Here is a 27414-nt window from a genome sequence, read left to right on the forward strand (position 1 = left end):
CAGAGCTAATGGTGGGAGCCGTCGGCGTCTCAGACCCCACAACGGGAGGAGTAGAGACCAGAGAAGTCTCGGCCTCCGACTCCGACTCGCTTAATGGGGAGAACCGGTTGAAAGTTTCTGTCGGCTGAATAAGCGACACCGGTTGAGCATTCCTACAGCGTTTCCCTCCAGAAGCCATGAGAAAGATGTCCGGCTGCGGGGACCGTGCGAGGGGGTTTATACTAACGTTACTATCTGTACTTACTGGTGGCACAGACGCTGTTTCATCCTTTCCTACACTGAAATTACCCTTGCCTAACGATCGCGTCTGAAGCTGGGCTTGCAGCACAGCTATCCTTGCCGTAAGGCGATCGTTCTCCTGTATATTATAAGTACAACGACTGCAATTAGAAGGCATCATGTTAATGTTACTTAGCTTCGGCTGTTTGAAGTCCTGACGAACCATGTCCAGATAAAACCTCCGGGGATGAATGAAAAAAGTTGAGTGAGGAAAAAAGTTGAGTGAGGGAAAAAGTAAAAATATACGGTAATGAAAAAGTAAAAAACCGTCAGGTATCAAAGTAAGATCGGCAACAAAAACGCACAGCAGCGTAAACAAGTCTGCAAGTTGTGACCGGAAACAGGAAGTGTGGTTCAGCGGTCTAAGGCACTGCATCTCAGTGCTGGAGGCGTCATTACAGACCCTGGTTCAGCGGTCTAAGGCACTGCATCTCATTGCTGGAGGCGTCACTACAGACACCTTTCATTTTCTTAGTGGTTGAGGAGTGAGGAACACATTCATATGGAATATAGAATATAGAATGTGTGGATAATTATATCATTTTTTAATCAAGAAATTAAATACAAATCACCTATTTCAATATAAACAGGAAAATATATTTTTATATATCATTATACATGTTTGTGAACAAACTCTGACAGCAAGTTTTAACAATAATAGAAACAAAACCAGTAACCACCCGCATGTGAGGAAATCTATAGCTTCAGCTGTTCTCTTTGGCTGGTAGGAACTCAAATTCACTAACATCAGGAGGCTCCCAAGCAGCGACGCACGTCCCAAGTCAGTCCCATTATGTCAGTCACTTGTCTTTATCCAACATGACATGAATACGCGGCAAAATAACTTTTCACAGAAAATGTTCATACCAAGCTGAGCGCTCTATGTTAATCCCCATTAAGTTTACCCTATCCCAGGACTACTTACCTACATGGCTAAATATTTTAGCCAGCTAATATTTGCAGCCTGAACCAAATAAATATCCAGCCAGCTAACCTAGCCATCTAGCCAACCAGCCAACTCAGCTAGCAAGCTACAGGCCAGCCAGCTGCAGTTAAGCAATACTGTATAACCAGAATGACAACAGCCAAGTTAACAAATCAACCAGGCCCCTCTTAGCAAATTAACTAAGTTATATAGCTGAATAACAAATAAACATGGGTAACATTAGCTACTTAGCTTAGCATTAGTTTCCATCTTACTAGTTAAGATGGGTCTTCATGCAGTGGGGTATCCAAAGAAGGCAGGGGCCGTAATTGTAATTGTTCTTCGGTCTGCAGTGGGAAGAATCTGGAGGAATTGTTGGTGACAACTGGGCTTCTTCTCTTGTAGTTGTCCTCAGCTGCAAGGCATGCCTCTGCTTCTTTCACAGTATGGAATTCAAGAAGTGTTCTATTTTTCCTGATCTCCAGGATGGCTGGGTATGTCAGGAATGGGTGAAGTCTTCTTGCTGTCATCTGTCGTTTGACGTAGTCAAAGGATTTCATCTTCAGTGTGGTTTCGTTGCTGTAGTCTGGGTAGAATGCCAGATTTGATCTCCCATCTCGGTGGGTTCTTGAGGGCTCTGGTTCAGAGTATCCACTCAGTCCTCATATCTTAACAGGCAGAATATGAGGTTGCGGGGATGGCTGCGGTTATTATTGCCAATGTACATTCGGTGTGCCCGTTGAATTTCAATCTTGCTCCCTTGTAGCAACAGTATCCATTTTGGTAGATTATCCTGAGGAAAACCTTTTAGGTCAGAACCCTCTGCAGTTTCATCCAGGCCCACCAGACGTATGTTCAGTTTCCTCTCTCTGTCTTCAAGCAACATCATTTTCTCCCTCAGTTGCATCACTGCATCTCGGCAGGTGGCTATGTCGTCTGTATTAGCCCTGGTGCTAACCTGCATCTCTTCACAGCACCGCTCCAGAGACTTGCATGTGACAGATTGGCTGGCTATGTCGTTTGAGAGTTTTAAGATAGACGTTTTGGAGGCTTCCATCATATCTTTAAGTAATTTAATTTCTCCAGAAAGCAGTTCCTCCAGGGATTCCTTAGCTGCTTGTTTGACCATTGCCTGCACCGAAGTTTGTTGTTGATTCAGAGCCTTCAATATGGCAGAGTTGGATGTATCCTCACTGGTCTTAGTTGGCTCGGTGTCTTTCTTTGTTAGGGACGCTTTTAGGCTTTCCTGTGCCTTAGTTGAGTGTCCTCAGGTTGCGTAGGTCCATGTTATTAAGCATTTTGATGGTTCAGAGGCAAGTTGTCAGAAATGTATTACAGATTTTGGACTTTTGAGACGGTACTAGGAACTAACCTTGCATCTATGCCAAAAGGCCACCGTAAGTTTGTTGTGCACACATTTATGATCACTTGCAATCACACTTTTACTAGAGTAGCTATCAGGAAGGTTAGCCGCCAACACACACACACACACACACACACACACACACACACACACACACACACACACACACACACACAGTGAGAGCGGTAAAGGTTTGGTGAGTCTAGCATAGAAGGTGTGGGAGGAGTTGGGAATGGATATTTCCACATCGAAATTTTCATTGGAATGCATTGAATTGAATGCATATATTTCTATGGTTTGAAAAGTAGAAACATTTCTCAGCTAATGTAGTCTGAAGCAGTCTGTAATGTTAATTTGGTGTCTCTAGCACAATGGTTTTAGAGCAGGGTTAGGACGAAGAAAAATAAGAGTATGTCAAATAAAACAAGTGTTGCTGTTACAAGAACACTAAACCCTAAAAGTGCTATATTACCTCTGGTTAGTTCAGTAGTATATCTAGGTCAAAATAAATGAAAACAAATACTAATTTGTCAATGATTATCAATAAAGTACTGCGTACATGAAAAATTCACAAATTAATAGATTTGCATATATGTATTTAATTATATTTAATTTGAACATGTTCATATTATTGCATAACCCCTGAAAACGTTGGTAGGATAATCCCGCTAGCGGGACAACTTCCGGTGAAACTGGAGGGCGCACAATTCAAATAAATAATCATGGATTTTAAACATTTAGGTACATAAGTGTCTTATATCGGCTGAAAGCTTAATTTCTTGTTAATCTAACTGCACTGTCCGATTTACAGTAGCTATTACAGCGAAAACATGCCATGCGATTGTTTGAGGACGGCGCCCCACGTCAAAATATTTTTCCACCGGCACAGGTTTCATACATACACACAATGATTAAATATTTACTTACTTTTTGAAAATCGTCCTCTGATTTGTCATCCAAAGGGTCCCAGCTATAACATGTAGTGTCGTTTTGTTAGATAAAATCCTTCTTTATATCCCAAAAAGTCAGTTTAGATGGCTCCATCGATTTGAGTAATCCACTCGTTTAACTTGCAGAGAAAGGAATACGAAAATCTACCCCTAAACTGTGTTTCAACAAGTCAAAATACATTTCTATTTACTCCTCAGATACCCTAAAATGTAATCAAACTATAATATTTATTTCGGAAAGAAGTATGTTCAATAGGAAACCGATTTTAGCAAGTGCGTAATTTCTTCATGACGTGCGCAGATACACATTTTCAAGACTGTGTCCTTCTACAAAAACTGTTATTTCTTATTCGTTTTGGAAGTTACAAGCCTGAAACCTTGAACATAGACTGCTGACACCCTGTGGAAGCCATAGGAATGCATCCAGGGAGCTAATTTACTATATGATCTTTCTCTTGCATTTCTAAGAGGATGGTCTCTCTCTCAAAAAAATTCTGGTTGGTTTTTCTTTGGATTTTCTCCTACCATATCTATTGTGTTATATTCTCCTAAAATTATTTGAACTTTACAATGGTACCAATTATATGCATATCCTGGCATCACGGCCTGAGCTACAGGCATTTTATTTTGGGCATGTCATTCAAGCGGAAATTGAGAAAAAAGGGGCCTAAGAAGTTCTGAGCCCACCTGTCATTTTGGTGCTATTTTTGGAAAAGGCCTCACCATTGACCTGTGCATTATCTCCCATGACCTTTTGCCCAGAATTCGGACACACAATTGTTTTATATTTCAGGCATGGTAAAGCCTACAGACGTGAGAGAGTCTGTTGTATCATTTGGTATGTATTATCAGTTCAGCTCTAAAAGCAATGTTTATTTCACCACCTTAACACCCTACCAGTAGATTGGCATTAACCAAACACATCGAGATTATGGCATTAGCTAAACACATCAGCAAGTTTCCTTCCCTATGTAGGGTGTAGAAGCAGAGCTATCGCTATCGACAAGTCATCCTTCATGGTAACACACCTATGGTAGCACAGTTGACAAGTCATCCTTCATTTTTACGCTAGAAATGTGGTTACCATGATTTGCCGCTCGAAATGTTGCCATTTGCAAGTATAAATGTGTTCGAAATCCATTGAAGTAACTGGCAGATTTACTAGATAGCTACAATAGTTGCTTTGGTAACCAAACAAACAGATTTGCTAGCTTAGCAAACAAACCAAACTCCTTGCTTTCTATTATGAAAATTGAATTCAACAATACCAATAATGTTTTCAATTTGACTTTTGTTTTCAAAAGCAGCTCAACCATAGGACATGCAAGGATGTACTGTAGCCATTGAGTATTGGGTAACACTTAACACCCACCCAGCTAGCAATGAGGAAGCGGCCCTCTTCCGGGGGCTGGAACTGATTGAATCGACCCGGAATCGGGTGTTGGACTCGGCCCGGAATCAAAATGAATGACTGCCCAGAATCGGCCCAAGTACACCGGGATGTTTCCGTCAACCAGAATTCAGCAAACTTTGCCGGCATCTTACCAGAATCCCCCCAGAAGCGGCCTGAAACAAATTTAAATAAACATATACAAATTTACCCGATTTAGTAATTTTAAATATTACTATTATACATACAAATTATACCCATCCACAAAAAAAAAACATTTTGTCTCGGAGGAAACACCACACACCATGGTGACTGTGTCAGCGTACATGCGCCTAGCCCGCCACAGGAGGCGCTACAGCGCGATGGGACAAGGACATCCCGGCCGGCCAAACCCTCCCCTAACTCGGACGACGCTGGGCCAGTTGTGCGTCGAACCAGCATCTGTAGATACGCAGTTTGCACTGTGATCCAGTGTCTTAGACCGCTGTACCACTCAAGAAGTTCCATCCACTAAGTTTTTCATGCTTATCAATTGCCTTGCACAAAGTATCAAAATAGTAAAAAAGCAGCCTGTGTAATCATCTGCCAGAGAGTAGCCCCAATGGTCCCGAGCCCCAAGTAATACATTTGGCCCAGATAACTCACACCGGAATCGGCCTGAGCTCAATCCCCGCATCCTAGCCATAAGTAATACTGCCAAAAGCGGCCCAGACCCGGCCATATGACGACGGCCGAGTCTGACTCTCAGCCGAGTGCCCCAAATCGGGCACAGGTGTGTCCTATTTCGCTGACGACCCTTCTGGCTCCGCCCACCAACATCCTATTAAGGAAACGAGAAAAGAGAAAGAATTCGGCAGACAGAGTGGGAGGGTCGTCACACTGCTGACATAACATGTCATAATATGGTCATGACACATATATTTAGACCTGTTGAGACATATTGTGTTATTTTATGGGTGGTTATGACACCTACATAAGAGTGTCAAAACCTACTAAACCTACCACACAAGGCAAAAAGTTCCATTACACCATAAACATACTGTTGACAAGTAGGCTGTTATTTTCTGAAATTGACCATATTCAATTATTGCAATTGATCACAAATTGATGTCAGACATGCACCTACCCCAATGCTATGTTGCTGATGAATGCAGGAGCAGATTTTAGGAGCAGGACACCTTCGTTTTGACTGATATGGCATGCATGTGATAAACCTATCAGTCTTGTATGATTATGATTGTCATAATGCTTCTTGACAGTGTCATAAAGTGTATTTTATGCAAGTTATTTAAAATATATATTTAAAAAAACATGACTGTAAATAATTAATTACAACAACAACAACAAAGGATTAAAAGGAAATTCTTGGAAGGGAAAATAATCGTAACGCAACACAATATATGTCACAACAGGTGTAAATATATGGGTCTAGATACTGTTATGACCATGCTATGTCAGCTGTTATGACAGATTATGACGCTGAGTATTAAGTGAAGTTTTCCAGAATGTTGCCCTGCATTATAGGGAAATAATACATGCTCTAGAATGTCCTTCAAGCCAATCAGAAACGACTATTCAACAATAATTCAGAATAATTATTGACTTCACTTCTGTTATACTTTCAATTATTACATGCATAGTATACAATTATGGAATGGCTATTGCTTCTATAGCTCATGTCTTCTGGTCTAGGCCTAGTAAGTGGAATAGAATGTTATATTGAGTGTCTTGGCTAACACAATGTATTTCTCCAACACTATATTGAATGTTTTGGCTAACACATAATATATTTCTCCAACATTATGTTGAGTGTCTTGGCTAACTCAATGTATTTCTCCCTCCATCCCTGTTGCTGCAGACGCTGAGAGGCTCAGACACTGCCAAATCCTTGGACAGTGATGTTAGCGACGTGTCCGCTATGACGTGTGCTTCTCAGCTCAGCAGCATGAGCCACATGTCTGTCCAGTCGGAGACGGCAAAGGGAAGCCACAACATCAGGTGGGACTGAGCTCTGTGTCTGGCCTGTCTGGCCTGCCTTACCTCTGGAACCTACTAATACTAATGCCACTGGCGATGGGAAAGCCCTCAACTGCCTCAATTCATGGTTGTTCATTACTCTGCTATGCGCAGAAATGTTCCATATGAAAATATTTGCACCCAGCTACTATTTGAAAGGGGAAGTGTGTATTCTATGCAGACAAGTACTGCTCTCTTGGCGGTTTTGTTCATGATTGACTTCGCTTAGACTAGAAGCGAATGACTGAACATGTTTTTTGAGGGTTTTTCCATCACAAGCTTGGCTATATGTTATGGTGTTGCTATGGTGTATTACGGATATTACAATGGGTTTTCAAACAGAAGAGCATACAGTATGTTTGAGAAAACCCTTTGTCAGGGATGTGCAAGTCCAATCCTTTTGGGCAAGTGTCTGCTGGTTTTCATGTTGCCTGTATGTGTCAGATAGTTCACTTGTCTTCTGGGTGTTGATATTTCACTTTGGTTTGTTTTATGTTGTATGTCTGCCTTGCCTGTTTCTTACAATATTCTATTTGAATTTTATATTAATTTCACCTTTATTTAACCAGGTAGGCTAGTTGAGAACAATTTCTAATTTACAACTGCAACCTGGCCAAGATAAAGCAAAGCAGCGTGACACAAATAACACAGAGTTACACATGGAACACACATACAGTCAATAACACAATAGAAAGAAAGTCTATATACAGTGTGTGCAAATGAGGTAAGCTAAGGGAGGTAAGGCAATAAATAGGCCATGGTGGTGAAGTAATAACAATTTAGCAATTAAACACTGGAGTGATGTGCAGAAGATGAATGTGCACGTAGAGATACTGGGGTGCAAAGGAACTAGAAAATTAATAAATATGGTGATGAGGTAGTTGGATGGGCTATTTACAGATGGCATATGTACAGGTGCAGTGATCTGCTCTGACAGCTGGTGCTTAAAGTTAGTGAGGGAGATATCAGTATCGAGCTAATTGACATATGAGTCATATAAGTCAATTGGAGGTGTACCTGTGGATGTATTTCAAGGCCTACCTTCAAACTCAGTGCCTCTTTGCTTGACATCATGGGAAAATCAAAAGAAAGCAGCCAAGACCACAGAAAAAAAAATTGTAGACCTCCACAAGTCTGGTTCATCCTTGGGAGCAATTCCAAATGTCTGAAGGTACCACATTCATCTGTACAAACAATAGTGCGCAAGTATAAACACCATGGGACGACGTAGCCGTCATACCGCTCAGGAAGGAGACTTGTTCTGTCTCCTAGAGATGAACGTACTTTGGTTCAAAAATCTCAGAACAACAGCAAAGGACCTTGTGAAGACGCTGGAGGAAACAGGTACATAAGTATCTATATCCACAGTAAAACGAGTCCTATATCGACGTAACCTGAAAGGCCGCTCAGCAAGGAAGAAGCCACTGCTCCAAAACTGAAATAAAAAAGCCAGGCTACGGTTTGCAACTGCACATGGGGACAAAGATCATACTTTTTGGAGAAATGTCCTCTGTTCTGATGAAATTAATATATAACTGTTTGGCCATAATGACCATCGTTATGTTTGGAGGAAAATCGGGGAGGCTTGCAAGCCAATGAACACCACCCCAACCGTGAAGCACGGGAGTGGCAGCATCATGTTGTGGGGGTGTTTTGCTGCAGGAGGGCACTTCACAAAATAGATGGCATCATGAGGCAGGAAAATTATGTGGATATATTGAAGCAACATCTCAAGACATTAGTCAGGAAGTTAAAGCTTGGTTGCAAATGGGTCTTCCAAGTGGACAATGACCCCAAGCATACTTCCAAAGTTGGGGACAACAAAGTCAAGGTATTGGAGTGGCCATCACAAAGCCCTGACCTCAATCCTATACAAAATGTGTGGACAGAACAGAAAAAACATGTGCGAGCAAGGAGGCCTACAATCCTGACTCAGTTACACCAGCTCTGTCAGGAGGAATGGGCCAAAATTCAGCTAACTTATTTTGGGAAGCTTGTGGAAGGCTACCTGAAACATTTGACTTAAGTTAAACAATTTAAAAGCAATGCAACCAAATACTAATTGACTGTATGTAAACTTCTGACCCACTGGGAATGTGATGAAATAAATTAAAGCTCAAATAAATCAAAGTGGCTTGGGGGTAGAAGCTGTTAAGGAGCCTTTTGGTCCTAGACTTGGCGCTCCGGTACCACTTGCCGTGCGGTAGCAGAGAGAACGGTCTTCGACTTGGGTGACTGGAGTCTGACAATTTTTGGGCCTTCATCTGACACCGCCTAGTAAATAGGTCCTGGATGTCAGGAAGCTTGGCCCCAGTGATGTACTGGGCTGTACACACTACCCTCTGTAGCGCCTTATGATCAGATGACGAGCATTTGCCATACTAGGCGTTGATGCAACCCATCAGGATGCTCTCGATGGTGCAGCTGTTTAACTTTTTGAGGATCTGGGGACCCATGCCAAATCTTTTCAGTCTCCTGAGGGGGAAAAGGTGATGTCGTGCCCTCTTCACAATTGTCTTGGTGTGTTTGGACTATGATAGTTTATTGTGGAAACCAAGGAACTTGAAACTCTTGACCCGCTCCACTTCAGCCCCGTCGATGTTAGTAGGGGCTTGTTCGGCCCTCCTTTTCCTGTAGTCCACAATCAGCTCCTTTGTCTTGCTCACACAGAGAGAGGATGTTGTCCTAGCACCACACTGCCAGGTCTCTGACCTCCTCCCTATAGACATGTTCCATGTCTGCCTGTTTCTGAGAATGTTCCATGTCTGCCTGTTTCTGAAAATGTTCCATGTCTGCCTGTTTCTGAGAATGTTCCATGTCTGCCTGTTTCTGAGAATGTTCCATGTCTGCCTGTTTCTGAAAATGTTCTATGTCTGCCTGTTTCTGAGAATGTTCCATGTCTGCCTGTTTCTGAGAATGTTCCATGTCTGCCTGTTTCTGAGAATGTTCCATGTCTGCCTGTTTCTGAGAATGTTCCATGTCTGCCTGTTTCTGAGAATGTTCCATGTCTGCCTGTTTCTGAGAATGTTCCATGTCTGCCTGTTTCTGAGAATGTTCCATGTCTGCCTGTTTCTGAGAATGTTCTATGTCTGCCTGTTTCTGAGAATGTTCCATGTCTGCCTGTTTCTGAGAATGTTCCATGTCTGCCTGTTTCTGAATATGTTCCATGTCTGCCTGTTTCTGAGAATGTTCCATGTCTGCCTGTTTCTGAATATGTTCCATGTCTGCCTGTTTCTGAAAATGTTCCATGTCTGCCTGTTTCTGAATATGTTCTATGTTCATGGTCACCCATTTTCTCTGCCCTCTGTTCTGTTTTGCATGCCTCCGATCGTTCATCCTGTTGTGTGTCTTCAGTGAGGGCCAGTTGGAGGTGGGGACTTTGGCTGAGGAAGTAGTGGGAGGAGCAGAAGGAGGCCGAGTGGGGGCGGAGGGGGGCGGAAGTGGGGTGGAGAGCGGGGAGGGGGCAGTGTCAGGGGAAGAGGAGGAGGAAGAAGACACAGCAGAGACCAAGTAAGTCTGTAAAGTATACCTGGTGAATTCTAACCAGCGACAACCTGTCACTAACCCTAACCCCTGACACTGCTCCTGTTCCACTTATACCTGTAACCTGTGACCTTTGACCGTTGTCAGTGTCGTAGTTCCCTGTAGCTGATTCTGCAATTCTCTCCATCTCCCTCCTCTCCTCCTATTTTCTCCTTCCCATCTCCACTTGTCCTCTTTCCATTCCTTCCCTGTATCTTTGCTCTCTGTCCCGTCTATGTAACATACTGCCCTGAGCTACCCTGCCCTGCCCTGGCTGACGTTGCTGACTAACATTAAGTTTACGTCCAAAATGAAAAACAGGCCGGTGGCAGCGGCTCCCATCCAGAGGAGCTCCAGTGTGGGAGGGGAGATGTGCTCTCTGAACAGGAATGATGACGATGATGACGACAAGAAGAGGCGCTCAAGCTTCGGTGCTAAAATAATGGGGATGGTCGGCCTCGGGAAGAAAAGCCAGAGTGCCACACAGATAAATGATGAGGGTGAGTCCAGACTGTTTTACTTCAACTTATAACCCTAACCCTGAGGGTGAGTCCACACTGTTTTACCTCACCTTTGCTGATGCTACAGGGAGAGACAGAGAGAGGGTTGATGCTACAGGGAGAGACAGGGAGAGAGATGACGCTACAGGGAGAGACAGGGACAAGGTTGATGCTACAGGGAGAGAGCTGATGCTACAGAGAAAGTGTTGATGCTACAGGGAGAGTGTTGATGCTACAGGGAGAGATAGGGAGAGGTTTTATGCTACAAGGAGAGGGTTGATGCTACAGGGAGAGACAGTGACAAGGTTGATGCTACAGGGAGAGAGTTGATGCTACAGAGAAAGTGTTGATGCTACAGGGAGAGATAGGGAGAGGTTTTATGCTACAAGGAGAGGGTTGATGCTACAGGGAGAGACAGTGACAAGGTTGATGCTACGGGGAGAGACAAGGAGAGGTTTGATGCTACAGGGAGAGAGTTGATGCATCAGAGAGAGACTGGGTCATCAAATAAATAAAACATTTTGAATACAGACTGTCGTCCTATAATAAACATATTATAGAGGAGATGGACCCCCTGGTTGCCCTCTAGGTTACAGAGAGCTGGCAGACCCATCCACCAAACTACCAGGTCGGAAACAGGGAAGAGACTCATGGGGTACGCTAATATGATATAGAGCAGACCTAACCCATTCTATTAAATTAGTCAAAACAGGAACATTTTACATCTGGCTAGAAATTAATGAGGAAATGATCTCAACAGAGAAACATGTCCTCATGTGTGCTACCTATATCCCCCCAATAGAATCCCCATACTTTAACGATGACAGCTTCTCCATCCTAGAGGGGGAAATCAACCATTTCCAGGCCCAGGGACATGTACTAGTCTGTGGCGACCTAAATGCCAGAACTGGACAAGAACCTGACACTCTCAGCACACATGGGGACAAACAGCTACCAACAAAAACGGGTCACAATTCCTGCAGCTCTGTCTCATGTTGGGTCTGTACATAGTCAATGGTAGGCTTAGAGGAGACTCTTACTGTAGGTATACCTACAGCTCATCCCTTGGCAGTAGTACTGTAGATTACTTTATCACCGACCTCAACCCAGAGTCTCTCTCAGAGCATTCACAGTCCACCAACACCACTATCAGAACCTGAACAGAGCAATACTCAAATTTTGTATTTATTTTATTTAGCCTTTATTTAATCATGAGGCATCAAAGCCAAAGAAACTGCACAAATTCTATAGATGGAAGGAAATGCAGAAACCTACCAAAAAACAATTAGGCAAACAAATTCAATCCTTTTAGACAACTTCCTGGACAAAACATTTCACTGTAATAGTGGTGTGAACTTGGCAGTAGAAAGCCTGAACACTATATTTGACCTCTCAGCTTCCATATTAAATCTAAACTTTTCAAGTATTCAACCTAAGAAAATTAGCAACAATTGCAAATGGTTTGATTGATGAAGAAGGAAAAAACCTAAGAAAGACATTGAATAACCTATTCAACCAAAACCATAGAGACCCAGAAAAACTTGAGTCTCTGCGTTCATTATGGTGAATCACTAAAACAATACAGAAATACACTTGGGAAAAAAACAACATGTCAGAAATCAGCACAATGTAATTGAAGATTCCATAGAATCTAACCACTTCTGGGAAAATTGGAACATACTAAACAAACAACACAAAGAGTTACAGTTGAAGTCTAAAGTTAACATACACTTAGGTTGGAGTCGTTAAAACTCGTTCAACCACTCCACAAATTTCTTGTTAACAAACTATAGTTTTGGGAACTCGGTTAGGACTTCTACTTTGTTTTTCCAACAATTGTTTACAGGCAGACTATTTCACTTATAATTCACTGTATCACAATTCCAGTGGGTCAGGAGTTTACATACACTAAGTTGACTTTGCCACTAAACAGCTTGGAAAATTCCAGAAAAGGATGTCATGGCTTTAGAAGCTTCTGATAGGCTAATTGACATCATTTGCTTCAATTGGAGGTGTACCTGTGGATGTATTTCAAGGCCTACCTTCAAACTCAGTGCCTCTTTGCTTGACATCATGGGAAAAATCAAAAGAAATCAGCCAAGACCTCAGAAAAAAAATGTAGACCTCCACAAGTCTGGCTCATCCTTGGGAACAGTTTCCAAATGCCTGAAGGTACCACGTTCATCTGTACAAATAATAGTGCGCAAGTATAAACACCATGGGACCACACAGCCGTCATACCGCTCAGGAAGGAGACGTGTTCTGTCTCCTAGAGATGAACATATTTTGGTGCGAAAAGTGGAAATCAATCCCAGAACAACAGCAACGGACCTTGTGAAGATGCTGGAGGAAACAGGTACAAAAGTATCTATTTCCACAGTAAAACGAGTCCTATACCGACATAACCTGAAAGTCCACTCAGCAAGGAAGAAGCTATTGTTCCAAAACCGCCATAAAAAAAAACAGACTATGGTTTGCAACTAACTGCACATGGGGACAAAGCTCATACTTTTTGGAGAAATGTCCTCTGATCTGATGAAACAAAAATAGAACTGTTTGGACATAATAACCATCATTATGTTTGGAGGACAAAGGGGGAGGCTTGCAAGCCAAAGAACACCATCCCAACCGTGCAGCACGGGGGTGGCAGCATCATGTTGTGGGGGTGCTTTGCTGCAGGTAGGAAATGTGGATATGTTGAAGCAACATCTCAAGACATCAGTCAGGAAGTTAAAACTTGGTGGCAAATGGGTCTTGACCCAAATGGACAATGACCCAAAGCATACTTCCAAAGTTGTGGCAAAATGGCTTAAGGACAACGAAGTCAAGGTATTGGAGTGGCCATCACAAAGCCCTGACCTCAATCTATAGAAAATGTATGAGCAAAACTGAAAAAAGCATGTGCAAGCAAGGAGGCCTACAAACCTGACTCAGTTTCACCAGCTCTGTCAGGAGGACGGGGCCAAAATTCACCCAACTTTTTATTTTGGGAAGCTTGTGGAAGGTTACCTGAAACGTTTTACCCAAGTTAAACAATTTAAAGGCAATGCTACCAAATACTAATAGAGTGTATGTAAACTTCTGACCCACTGGGAATGTGACGAAAGAAATAAAAGCTGAAATAAATCACTCTACTATTATTATGACATTTCACATTCGTAAAATAAAGTGGTGATCCTAACTGACCTAAGACAGGGATTTTTACTAGGATTAAATGTCAGGAATTGTAAAAAAAAAACTGAGTTTAAATGTATTTGGCTAAGGTGTATGTAAACATCCAACTTCAACTGTATCTATCCAAAACAGAGATGAGTGGATAAACCACTTTTCCAATCTTTTTCACTCTATAACAAAACAGCAAAAACATATACCTGATCAATTACAAATCTTAGAATCAGCTTTTAAAGATCCAGAACCCACTGGATTCACCAATTACATTGAATGAACTACAGGACAAAATAGACACCTTCCAACACAAAAAGTCCTGTGAGGTTGATGGTATCCTGAATGAAATGATAAAATATACAGACCACGAATTCCAATTGGCTATACTTAAACTCTTTAACATCATCCTCAGCTCTGGCATCTTCCCCAATATTTCAAACCAAGGTCTGATCACCCCAATCCACAAAACTGGAGACAAATTTGACCCCAATAACTACCATGGGATATGCGTCAACAGCAACCTTGGGAAAATCTTCTGCATTATCATTAACAGCAGACTTGTATATTTCCTCAGTGAAAACAATGTACTGAGCATATGTCAAATTGGCTTTTTACCAAATTACCGTACAACAGATCACAGGGACGGCAGGTAGCCTAGTGGTTAGAGTGTTGGACTAGTAACCGAAAGGTAACAAGATTGAATCCCCAAGCTGACAAGGTAAAAATCTGTCATTCTGCCCCTGAACAAGGCAGTTAACCCACTGTTCCTAGGCCATCATTGAATATAAGAAATTGTTCTTAACTGACTTGTCTAGTTAAATAAAGGTAAAATGTATATTCACCCTGCACACCCTAATTGACAAACAAGAAAAAATCCTATCATGCTTTGTTGACTTCAAAAAAGCTTTTGACTCAGTTTGGCATTAGGTTCTGCTATACAAATTGATGGAAAGTGGTGATGGGGGAAAAACGTATGACATAAAACCCAAAAAGCAAGTGTGCTTTTAAAATTGCCAAAAAAACACACATTTCTTTCCACAGGGCCATGGGGTGAGACAGGGACGCAGCTTAACCTCTTCAACAGTGAATTGGCACCACCCCTCATGGTCCTCTCATTTACATTTACGTCATTTAGCAGACGCTCTTATCCAGAGCGACTTACAGTAGTGAATGCATACATTTAATATTCCAACCGGGCGACGTTGTATTTGTTCAAAGAGAGAAAGAAAAACATGGAGTCCTCTCGTCGACGCACCCTGCAGTGTCACTGTTCTCAGCCGGATCACTCACAAAAACTCCTGCTGTTTTTTGCCCAGAGACTGGAGAGACGTCATTCCACTTTCTGGCACCTTCTGAGAGCCAATGGAAGCCTTAGAAAATGTCACGCTACAGCAGAGATGCTGTATTTTTGATAGAGATGCCAATGAAGGAGAACAAATTGTCAGACAGGGCACTTCCTTTATGGAATCTTCTCAGGTTTTGGCCTGCCATATGAGTTCTGTTATACTCACAGACACCATTCAAACAGTTTTAGAAACTTTAGAGTGTTTTCTATCCAAATCTACTAATGATATGCATATTCTCGTTTCTGGGCAAGAGTAGTAACCAGTTTAATTCGGGTACATTTTTTATCCGGCCGTACAAATACTGCCCCCTAGCCCCAACAGGTTTTAATGTTGTAAATGATTATTGTAGCTGGAAATGGCAGATTTTTTTATGGAATATCTACATAGGCGCACAGAGGAACATTATCAGCAACCACCACTCCTGTGTTCCAATGGCACGTTGTGTTAGCTAATTCAAGTTTATAATTTTAAAAGGCTTATTGACCATTAGAAAACCCTTTGCAATTATGTTAGCACAGCTGAAAACTATTTCTGATTAAAGAAGCAATAAAACTGGCCTTCTTTAGACTAGTTGAGTATCTGGTTCATAAGCATTTAGGGGTTTGATTACAGGCTCAAAATGACCAGAAATAAAGACCTTTCTTCTGAAACTCGTCAGCCTGTTCTTGTTCTGATAAGGGAAGGCTATTCCATGCGAGAAATTGCCAAGAAACTGAATATCTCGTGCAACGCTGTGTACTACTCCCTTCACAGAACAGCGCAAACTGTCCCTAACCAGAATAGAAAGAGGAGTGGGAGGCCCCGGTGCACAACTGAGCAAGAGGACAAGTACATTAGTGTCTAGTTTGAGAAACAGATGCCTCACAAGTGCTCAACTGGCAGCTTCATTAAATAGTACCCGCAAAACACCAGTCTCAAGGTCAACAGTGAAGCGGCGACTTCGGGATGCTGGCCATCTAGGCAGAGTTGCAAAGAAAAAGCCATATCTCAGACTGGCCAATAAAAATAAAATATTAAGATTGGCAAAAGAACACAGACATTGGACAGAGGAACTCTGCCTAGAAGGCCAGCATCCCGGAGTCGCCTCTTCACTGTTGACGTTGAGACTGGTGTTTTGCGGGTATTATATAATGAAGCTGCCATCGAAAATACTTATTTAAAAGTCTGTTTTGTAATTACACTTTGCATAAAAACCCTTAAATATGTAAAGAAAGAACTTCAAAACAACTGTGTTCTTTGATGTTGGTTGCACTGTATATTCAACATAAATGATCTCACAAATGTAATAATACCTAAGGTTTACTTGTAAATTTCCCATACCTCAGGTTCTGTTAATGATGACCTCAGTAGAAAAGTAATTATCCATTCATAAATTCATAATGCAGTAACCACGTGTTCCACACAGGAACGAGATTATGCTCTAAAAACAGCCCTAAAATCCAAATTAGAGCATGACAGACGTAGGTTTACCATGTTGAGAAATAAGGTGATGAAAGAAATCAGACAGGCCAAGGCAAACTTTTTTATTAACATAATTGGTGAGGCAAAGGGAAATTCTAAATTGATCTGGGAGAATCTAAAAAAGTTAACAGGGAAAGACCATAGTAACACTGCAAAAAGACTAGAAATCCTGGTGAATAACAATATAACACAGGATGCAGTTGAAATAGCAATAGCCTTCAATTCCTACTTTATTGACTCTGTCAAGGTACTGACACAGAACCCCTCCACTGGTTTATTGGGCTCAGTGCTAGTGAATGACGCTCAACCTGTCTTCATCATAAGGGAGGTGAACAAGGTGATTAGCTCACTAAAGAACTCTAAATCCAAAGATGTGTTTGGGCTGGACTCTACCTTTCTTAAAAACTACAAAGAGTCACTCATTGGCCCCATTACTAAGGTCACCAACACATCTATTGGTCTGGGGGTGTTTCCAAGGGTATGGAAGTCAGCCATAATAACGGCCATCTTTAAATCGGGCGACCCTGCTGATGTGAGTAACTACAGGCCCATTAGTATACTACCTGTAGTGTCGAAGGTTGTTGAAAAGTGTGTAGCAGAACAACTGATTTCCCACCTCAACAACAGCCCCTTCACATTACACTCCATGCAGTTTGGCTTCAGAGCAAAACACTCCACAGAAACGGCCAACTGCTTTCTTCTGGAAAATGTGAAGTCCAAGATGGACAAAGGGGGCGTTGTTGGGGCTGTGTTTCTGGACCTAAGGAAGGCTTTCGATACTGTTAACCATGAGATTCTCATCACAAAATTGTCCAAGTTCAACTTTTCCCCCGATGCCTTGAGATGGATGAAATCATACCTTGAAGGCAGAACTCAGTGTGTCAGAGTGAGCAATGAGCTGTCGCCCACTCTTAGCTATGATGTGGGCGTGCCCCAAGGGTCAATACTGGGGCCCCTCCTGTTCAGCTTGTACATTAATGATCTGCCTTCCGTCTGCACTGGGTCTGAAGTTCAAATGTATGCAGATGATACAGTGATATATGTGCATGCAAAGAGCAAACAACAAGCTGCACAAGAACTCACTACTGTAATGGTCCAGGTTACAAAGTGGCTCAGTGACTCGTGTTTGCATCTCAATGTGAAAAAAACAGTTTGCATGTTCTTCACAAAGAGGGCAACAGATGCTACTGAGCCAGATGTCTATGTGTCAGGGGAGAAGCTCCAGGTGGTATCTGATGCTACTGAACCAGATGTCTGTGTATCAGGGGAGAAGCTCCAGGTGGTATCTGATGCTACTGAACCAGATGTCTGTGTATCAGGGGAGAAGCTCCAGGTGGTATCTGATGCTACTGAACCAGATGTCTGTGTATCAGGGGAGAAGCTCCAGGTGGTATCTGATGCTACTGAACCAGATGTCTGTGTATCAGGGGAGAAGCTCCAGGTGGTATCTGATTTTAAGTACCTTGGAATCATACTTGATTCCAACCTCTCTTTTAAAAATCAGGTGAAAAAGGTCATTCAAATAACCAAATTCAACCTAGCTAATTTCCGATTTATACGAAATTGTTTGACCACAGAGGTAGCAAAACTGTATTTCAAATCGATGATACTCCCCCACTTAACATACTGCTTGACTAGTTGGACCCAAGCTTGCTATACAACATTAAAACCTATTCAGTCTGTCTACAAACAGGCTCTCAAAGTGCTCGATAGAAAGCCCAATAGCCATCATCACTGTTACATCCTCAGAAAGCATGAGCTCCTGAGTTGGGAAAATCTGGTGCAATACACCGACGCATGTCTTGTATTCCAGATCCTAAATGGCCTGGCTCCCCCTCCACTCAGTACTTTTGTTAAACAGAAAACCCAAACATATGGCAGCAGATCCACAAGGTCTGCCATGAGAGGTGACTGTATAGTTCCCTTAAGGAAAAGCACCTTTAGTAAATCCGCTTTCTCTGTGAGAGCGTCCCATGTCTGGAATACACTGCCATCAGACACACATAACTGCACCACATATCACACTTTCACAAAATACATGAAGACATGGCTAAAGGTCAATCAGACTTGTGAACATAATCCCTAGCTGTGTATTGCCGCTTTCCATGTCTGTTGTCTGTAGCTTGAGAGGTGTGGAAACACTTTGTTGTTTTTATGGATTTTGTCTTGTTGCTTTTTGTTCTTTGTTGCTCTGTCTGTATGCTACATCTTGCTTGTCCTATGTTTCTCTGTCTGCATGCTATGTCTTGCTTGTCCTATGTTGCTCTGTCTGTATGCTACATCTTGCTTGTCCTATGTTGCTCTGTCTGCATGCTATGTCTTGCTTGTCCTATGTTGTTCTGTCTGTATGCTATGTCTTGCTTGTCCTATGTTACTCTGCGTGTGCTCACTGTTCAATGATTGTCTATATTGTAATGGTTTTTAATAACCTGCCCAGGGACTGCGGTTGAAAATTAGCCGGCTGGCTAAAACCGGCACTTTTACTGAAACGTTGATTAATGTGCACTGTCCCTGTAAAAATAAAATAAAAAATAAACTCAAATACAAATTATAATGATTCACTGTTTCACCAACAACTGAACACATATCCCAACCCAATACGGAGTAAATCACAATAAAAACAAATGAAAAAGCACTTGGAAAAGTTGCATTCAGTCGGTCAGTCAGTCAATCCAATTTGTCAACAGATCTCCAGCGGAGATGGCCACAACTGCTGGTACCAACGGAGATTTGTAGATGTCCAACAATAGACATTTTTGGATCCAGTCTTTGTTAATCTTACAACATGGCTAAAATGCACACTATTAAATGGAACAGAATGGTCTAAATGAGCTGTGGAACTGAGGGTTTGATTTCCTCATTTGTACCACCTGTCACCATCTTTGGGCATCTGATGCTGGCTATTTAATAGCGAATTAAAGGCGAAGCGAAGTGTCAGGAGGAGAACCACTGAGACGGTTCAGACAAATTCGGGGCCGTCAGAAGGGAGACGGATAATGATGACGCTAAAGTAAATGATTTGATGCTACAGGGAGAGGGTTGCTGACCTCTCTTGACAGGTTGTGGAACCTCAAATCAATATGTTACACTACAGTTAGATGTTACCGCTCAAGGCTAACACGTCCCCGTCTGTATCGCTCTCCGTGTAACATTATAGTTAGATGTTACCGCTCAAGGCTAACACGTCCCCGTCTGTATCGCTCTCCGTGTAACATTATAGTTAGATGTTACCACTCAAGGCTAACACGTCCCCGTCTGTATCGCTCTCCGTGTAACATTATAGTTAGATGTTACCACTCAAGGCTAACACGTCCCCGTCTGTATCGCTCTCCGTGTAACATTATAGTTAGATGTTACCACTCAAGGCTAACACGTCCCCGTCTGTATCGCTCTCCGTGTAACATTATAGTTAGATGTTACCACTCAAGGCTAACACGTCCCCGTCTGTATCGCTCTCCGTGTAACATTATAGTTAGATGTTACCACTCAAGGCTAACACGTCCCCGTCTGTATCGCTCTCCGTGTAACATTATAGTTAGATGTTACCACTCAAGGCTAACACGTCCCCGTCTGTATCGCTCTCCGTGTAACATTATAGTTAGATGTTACCGCTCAAGGCTAACACGTCCCCGTCTGTATCGCTCTCCGTGTAACATTATAGTTAGATGTTACCACTCAAGGCTAACACGTCCCCGTCTGTCTCTCTCAGAGGAGGAAGGGAAGAAGAAGATAATTCGTCTGCCAGTCCAGAGGAGTGTTGAGACGGGATTGGCCATCGAGTTCAAGAGCAGATTGACACGGCAGATCAGCCGAGAGTCTTCCGACCCTGACGCTGAGGCCAAGCCGGGAAAGTAAGCATCCCTCTCTTTATCCTATCATTCTTCCCCCTCTAGGATACACTATAAATACAGATAATCTGGATCCTTTATAGTGCACTGGAAATCTCCCAATATTAACATAGTAGTTTGTGAATGAAGTACAAAATCAATGGATTACCTAGATCAAACATTGATAACATAATGTCCCATTTCAATGTGTTGTTATTATGAATACACTACCTGAGCGTTATAGGATAGGATGATATACTTGCAGTAGTATTGTGGGTAACACATTACAAAGTCACACAGAGTACTCAGATTATTTTCTTGTGGTAATGAGCAGGGTAGTTTCTCAATTTAAGTAATCTGTTAATATTTCAGGAGAATCCCCTGCTGATTATAGACCCATAAATGTAATAAATTGTGACAATAAAATAATAACAAATTTTATAAGCAATAGAATTGGAAAAAGTCTTACCAGATTTGCCAGACTACATATCTATCTATCTATCAAACAGGGTTAATTAAAAAGACACTTACAAATACAAGAACATGTTTCAGTTTATACAATAAACAAAAAAGTAAGATATAGATTTAGCAATAATGGCTGTTGATGCCGAAAAGTCTTTTGACCTTCTTGAATGTCCTTTTCTATTTAAGACTTTGGAAGCTTTCAACTTTCCAGCTGAAATAATACATTTAATAAAAACATTTGATAGTGTTATTAGTGTACATTTTATCTGATGAAATTGCTTTAGAAAGGATCACAAGACAGTGATGTCCTCTCTCCCCCTTCCTGTTTGCTCTGGCAATTTAAACGCTTGCAGAAAGAATTAGGCAGGACCCAAACGTAAAAGGTATCCGTATTGGTAAACATGAATTTGAACTAAACTTATTTGCAGATGATCTCCTGATATACCTGACAAATATTGAAGATGAGTTATGAGAAAAGAATCATCCAGCCCATTGGGGTAACGCACTTCACCCCTATACTAAAACTTGGAAGTAAATCAATCTGCCATAATTAACCCAATGAAAAAATGTAATTATTTTTTATTAAAATATTGAAATAGCATGGGTGACCGAGAAAACAAATTAATGCCAAGTGGCAAACAATAATGGAGGCATGTGTGTCACATCCTGACCAGTTTAGGGGTTATTTGTTATTGTAGTTTGGTCAGGATGTGGCAGGGGGTGTTTGATTTATGTGGTTCAGGGTGTGTTTAGGTAGAAGGGTATTTGATTTATTAGTCCGGGGTTTGTTAGATTGTTCTATGTTAGTATATTTTCTATGTTCTATCGAGTCTTGTGTATTTCTATGTTTAGTTAATTGGGGTTGGACCTTCAATTGGAGGCAGCTGGTTATTGTTGCCTCTGATTGAGGGTCCTATAAGTAGGAGTTTGTTTTTCATGGGTTTTGAGGGAGATTGTGCTTGTTTAGCTGTGTGCCTGACAAGACTGTCCAGTTCGTTTGTGGTTTGTATACGTTTGTTGTGTTTCCCTTCTTCACCAAATAAAAAGAAGATGAGTACATATTTTCCCGCTGCGTCTTGGTCTCTACCCTACGACAACCGTGACAATGTGGGTCTGGGCAGATGAGATGTAGTCATTGTTTTTGTGTGTCTGTAAGTTGTTCATATGTATAAGTTTGTTTTTGGAGTGTAAAAAAATAATAAATCAATAGCTATATAATTTCCCTAGGCTATGTTCCCAGCGTTTTGCACTCTTCCAGTTTCTGCACGAAGGTTAGCTGGTAGATCGATGTCAGAGACAGTATCCGTATCATTGAAGTATTCACATTGCCATGAATTGGTAGAAGAAAAGGACAGATGTTACCCTTCAAATCTTGACTGACGCTACTTGCAGAACTCACAAGCAAACACAAGATCATAAGGTTCATGCGTGTCCTCCATTTATTGTCTGATAATAAAGAGAACAACGTAGCTAAGTGATCAAGTTAAGCTCAAACTGTTTTAGAGGCTGACAGAGGGTCTTGTAGTGCTCTGGTGCCAGCAACATCAAACTGTTTCAGAGACTGACAGATAGGGTCTGGTAGTGCTCCATTCCCAGGAACATCAAACTGTTTTAGAGACTGACAAATAGGGTCTGGTAGTGCTCCAGTCCCAGCAACATCAAACTGTTTTAGAGACTTATAGACAGGGTCTGGTAGTGCTCCAGTCCCAGCAACATCAAACTGTTTTAGAGACTGACAGATAGGGTCCGGTAGTGCTCCAGTCCCATTAACATCAAAATGTTTTAGAGACTGACAGATAGGGTCTGGTAGTGCTCCAGTCCCATTAACATCAAAATGTTTTAGAGACTGACACAGGGTCTGGTAGTGCACCAGTCCCAACAACATCAAACTGTTTTAGAGACTTATAGACAGGGTCCGGTAGTGCTCTAGTCCCAACAACATCAAATAGAGTCTGTTAATGCTCAGTCTCAGCAACATCAAACTGTTTTAGAGACTAACAGACAGGGACTTGTAGTGCTCCTGTCCCAGCAACTAAAACAGTTTAATGAGACTGACAGACAGGGTCTGGTAGTGCTCCAGTCCCAGCAACATCAAACTGTTTTAGTGACTGACACAAAGGGTCTTGTAGTGTTCCAGTCCCAACAACATCAAACTGTATTACAGACTGACAGATAGGGTCTGGCAGTGCTCCACTCCCAGCAACATCAAACTGTTTTAGAGACTGACACAAAGGGTCTTGTAGTGTTCTTGTCCCAGCAACATCAAACTGTTTTACAGACTGACAGACAGGATCTGGTAGTGCTACGGACCAAGCAACATCAAACTGTTTTACAGACTGACAGACAGGGTCTGGAAGTGCTCCTGTCCCAGCAACATCAAACTGTTTTAGAGACTGACAGACAGGGTCTGGTAGTGCTCCAGTCCCAGGAACATCAAACTGTTTTAGAGACTGACAGACAGGGTCTGGTAGTGCTCCAGTCCCAGGAACATCAAACTGTTTTAGAGACTGACAGACAGGGTCTGGTAGTGCTCCAGTCCCAACACCATTAAACTGTTTTAGAGACTGACAGACAGACAGGGTCTGGTAGTGCTCCAGTCCCAGCAACATCAAACTGTTTTAGAGACTGACAGACAGGGTCTGGTAGTGCTCCAGTCCCAACACCATTAAACTGTTTTAGAGACTGACAGACAGACAGGGTCTGGTAGTGCTCCAGTCCCAGCAACATCAAACTGTTTTAGAGACTGACAGACAGGGTCTTGTAGTGTTCCAGTCCCAACAACATCAAACTGTTTTAGAGACTGACAGACAGGGTCTGGTAGTGCTCCAGTCCCAGCAACATCAAACTGTTTTAGAGACTGATGGACAGGGCCTGGTAGTGCTCCTGTTCTCCCTTTCAGAATAACCAACAGAAGACTAATTAACTCATTTATGTTCCTTTAACTCTGCCTTCTAATGAGTTAATACAAACTGTCATCTCCTACCATTCTGTTAGATTGGATACTGTCAGAAAATGTGGTTGTAACATTAATAATGTTGTTGTTATTCCATTGGTTACATCTAGGCAGATGCCCCAGGGGCAGGGTGGCCCACACATTGAATATTTTAAATGTAATAAAACCTTTCTCGTGAATGACCTCATTGCTGAGCGCGAAGTTGATTGCATGTTTCTCACTGAAACATGACTGTCTTCATACTGTAGTGCCGCTCTTATTGAAGCCTCCCTCCAGACTACAGCTTTTCATACTCGATCAGAAAAGGGAAAATGATTGTGGGGGACAGACTCTATTTTTACTAATGCTCTCAGCTGTAAGGACATTTTGTTTGGTGTCATTGGGTCTTTTGAGCATCATGCTATACTGTTTAAATGTCAGCCACCAGTGCTGACCATATCCTTGTAGAGGCCACCAAAGCAATGCCCCAATTTCTTTACTGTTTTGTCTGAACTATTGTCTATTGTCCTTGAGAACTATGATAAAATCATTGTGTTGGGTGATATTAATATTCATGTTGACAAAGAGACTGACTCCAAGGCCATTGAATTTCCCCACCACCTTGGAAAAAAGGTTTAATTGCATATATGAAGAAGTGCAAGCTTTTGTTAATCACTCCCTGTTCACAGGCACTAAAAACTGCTATGGTGAAACCCCTTCTGAAGAAAATGTATCTAGATTCTTCAGCTTTTAGAATTTTCCGGCCAATCTCCAACCTCCTATTCTTAAGCAGAATTCTGGAGAAATGGGTTTTCAAATAGCTAAATTATTTTTTAAGTGCCAACTGTATTTTAAAAAAAATCCTATCTGGTTTTCGGGCCCACCACAGCACTGAGACAGCCTTAGTCAAAGTGTTAAATTATCCAAGAGACAACACAGATGCCAAACAGCTCTCTGTGCTTGTACTCTTGGATTTAAGTTCGACACTGGTGACCGTGATGTCCATCTGGACAGACTGGAGAGGTGGCTTGGCCTCTCCGGTCCAGTTATACATTGATTTAGGATCTATTTAACCGGTCAATAGTTTTTTTGTCACCATTGGTGAACATAACTCAGAGAAAGTTGTAATCTGTATGAAGGCAAAAAGGCCATTTTTGGACAAAGGATGAGCCTTTCATAATAATCTACTGGAGAACCATTTTGGATTTAAGTATCATTTATGTATGAGTGAAGCTTTAATATTTAATAATTTTAGGCCCCCAAACTCATATTCATTATATAAATATTTTAATTTTGTCTGGCTTTGCATTCCAAATAAAATGAAATATTTTTTGCTCGTATGATTTAAAAAATGACTCATCTGGACCAGGCAGTGCCATTACTAAGTAAGTAAACTGTGATTGGACCAAAGAGTTAATCAATGTGATTTTTCCATAAATAGACAAGTATTTACCTCTGCATGGTTGCAGAATCTTGTTTATTTTTGCTTTCAACTTTCTATTGAAATTGATTGTGGTAAGTTCATTTATATTTTTTGAGATGTGAATACCAAGAATATCTACTTCACCATCTGCCCATTTTATTGGTAAACTACAAGGCAGTGTAAACACTGGATTTTTTAACGATCCAATCCGTAATATGGTACAGTTGTCATAATTCTTTGTTATTTTATTTTTTTATTTCACCTTTATTTAACCAGGTAGGCTAGTTGAGAACAATTTCTCATTTGCAACTGCGACCTGGCCAAGATAAAGCGTAGCAATTCGACACACAACAACAGAGTTACACATGGAATAAACAAATCATACAGTCAATAATACAGTAGAACAAAAGAAAAAAAGTCTATATACAGTGAGTGCAAATGAGGTAAGTTAAGGCAATAAATAGGCCATGGTGGCGAAGTAATTAAAATATAGCAATTAAATACTGGAATGGTAGATGTGCAGAAGATGAATGTGCAAGTAGAGATACTGGGATGCAAAGGAGCAAGATAAATAAATAAATAAATACAGTATGGGGATGAGGTAGGTAGATAGATGGGCTGTTTACAGATGGGCTATGTACAGGTGCAGTGAGCTGCTCTGACAGCTGGTGCTTAAAGCTAGTGAGGGAGATATGAGTCTCCAGCTTCAGAGATTTTTGCAATTCGTTCCAGTCATTGGCAGCAGAGAACTGGAAGGAAAGGAGGCCAAAGGAGGAATTGGCTTTGGGGGTGACCAGTGAGATATACCTGCTGGAGCGCATGCTACAAGTGGGTGCTGCTATGGTGACCAGTGAGCTGAGATAAGGCGGGGCTTTACCTAGCAGAGACTTGCAGATAACCTGTAGCCAGTGGTTTTGGCGACGAGTATGAAGCGAGGGCCAACCAACGAGAGCGTACAGGTCGCAATGGTGGGTCGTGTATGGGGCTTTGGTGACAAAACGGATGGCACTGTGATAGACTGCATCCAATTTGTTCAGTAGAGTGTTGGAGGCTATTTTAATAGATGACATCACCGAAGTCGAGGATCGGTAGGATGGTCAGTTTTACGAGGGTATGTTTGGCAGCATGAGTGAAGGATGCTTTGTTGCGAAATAGGAACCTGATTCTAGATTTAATTTTGGATTGGAGATGCTTAATGTGAGTCTGGAAGGAGAGTTTACAGTCTAACCAGACACCCAGGTATTTGTAGTTGTTCACGCATTCTAAGTCAGAGCCGTCCAGAGTAGTGATGCTGGACGGGCGAGCAGGTGCGGACAGTGATCGATTGAATAGCATGCATTTAGTTTTACCTGCGTTTAAGAGCATTTGGAGGCCACGGAAGGAGTGTTGTATGGCATTGAAGCTCGTCTGGAGGTTAGTTAACACAGTGTCCAAAGAGGGGTTATCAGGTTTTAGTCCAAAGAGGCTAGAAAAGTGATCAACATCTTCAATGAGATTGTGCAGGGATCCAGATTGCGGACTTAAGAAAATACTTGAGTCATCGGCATACATTGACAGTTTTGTTTTTATCCCCTGGATTTCTAACCCCTTGATGTTCTTCTTGGATCTCATTTTAATAGCTAGCATTTCAATGGTTTTTTTCTCTATCCTATTTTGTGTCTCTATAGTACAGTTTCCTTTACCATCTACCTGTGCTGTTACTTCCACCATTTCCTTTATTAGTCTAATCTCTTTTGATCTAAACTGCTTTGGTTTTTTACTTTTGATGCCAGCAAGAATGAGAATAGGAATTAATCAAGACTGCTAGCTTGATTAAGCCTCCTCTATATCTCACTAGGTCAGGTTTTTCA

The 27414-nt window shown here is 41.8% G+C and overlaps 1 protein-coding gene across 1 annotated transcript in view; it reads left to right on the forward strand.

Annotated features, from left to right (window-relative positions):
- LOC106570773 (regulating synaptic membrane exocytosis protein 3) overlaps nucleotides 1-27414 on the forward strand; it is a 61990-nt gene that overhangs the window by 12098 nt on the left and 22478 nt on the right. Inside the window, exons 2-5 of the mRNA XM_014143271.3 lie at nucleotides 6766-6905; nucleotides 10278-10433; nucleotides 10767-10945; nucleotides 20627-20768. Coding sequence (XP_013998746.3) covers nucleotides 6766-6905; nucleotides 10278-10433; nucleotides 10767-10945; nucleotides 20627-20768 — 617 coding nt within the window. The remainder of the gene's footprint in view (nucleotides 1-6765; nucleotides 6906-10277; nucleotides 10434-10766; nucleotides 10946-20626; nucleotides 20769-27414) is intronic.

The sequence above is a fragment of the Salmo salar genome, chromosome 14, assembly GCF_965601325.2.
Source record: "Salmo salar chromosome 14, fSalSal1, whole genome shotgun sequence".
NCBI classification, from domain to species: domain Eukaryota; kingdom Metazoa; phylum Chordata; class Actinopteri; order Salmoniformes; family Salmonidae; genus Salmo; species Salmo salar.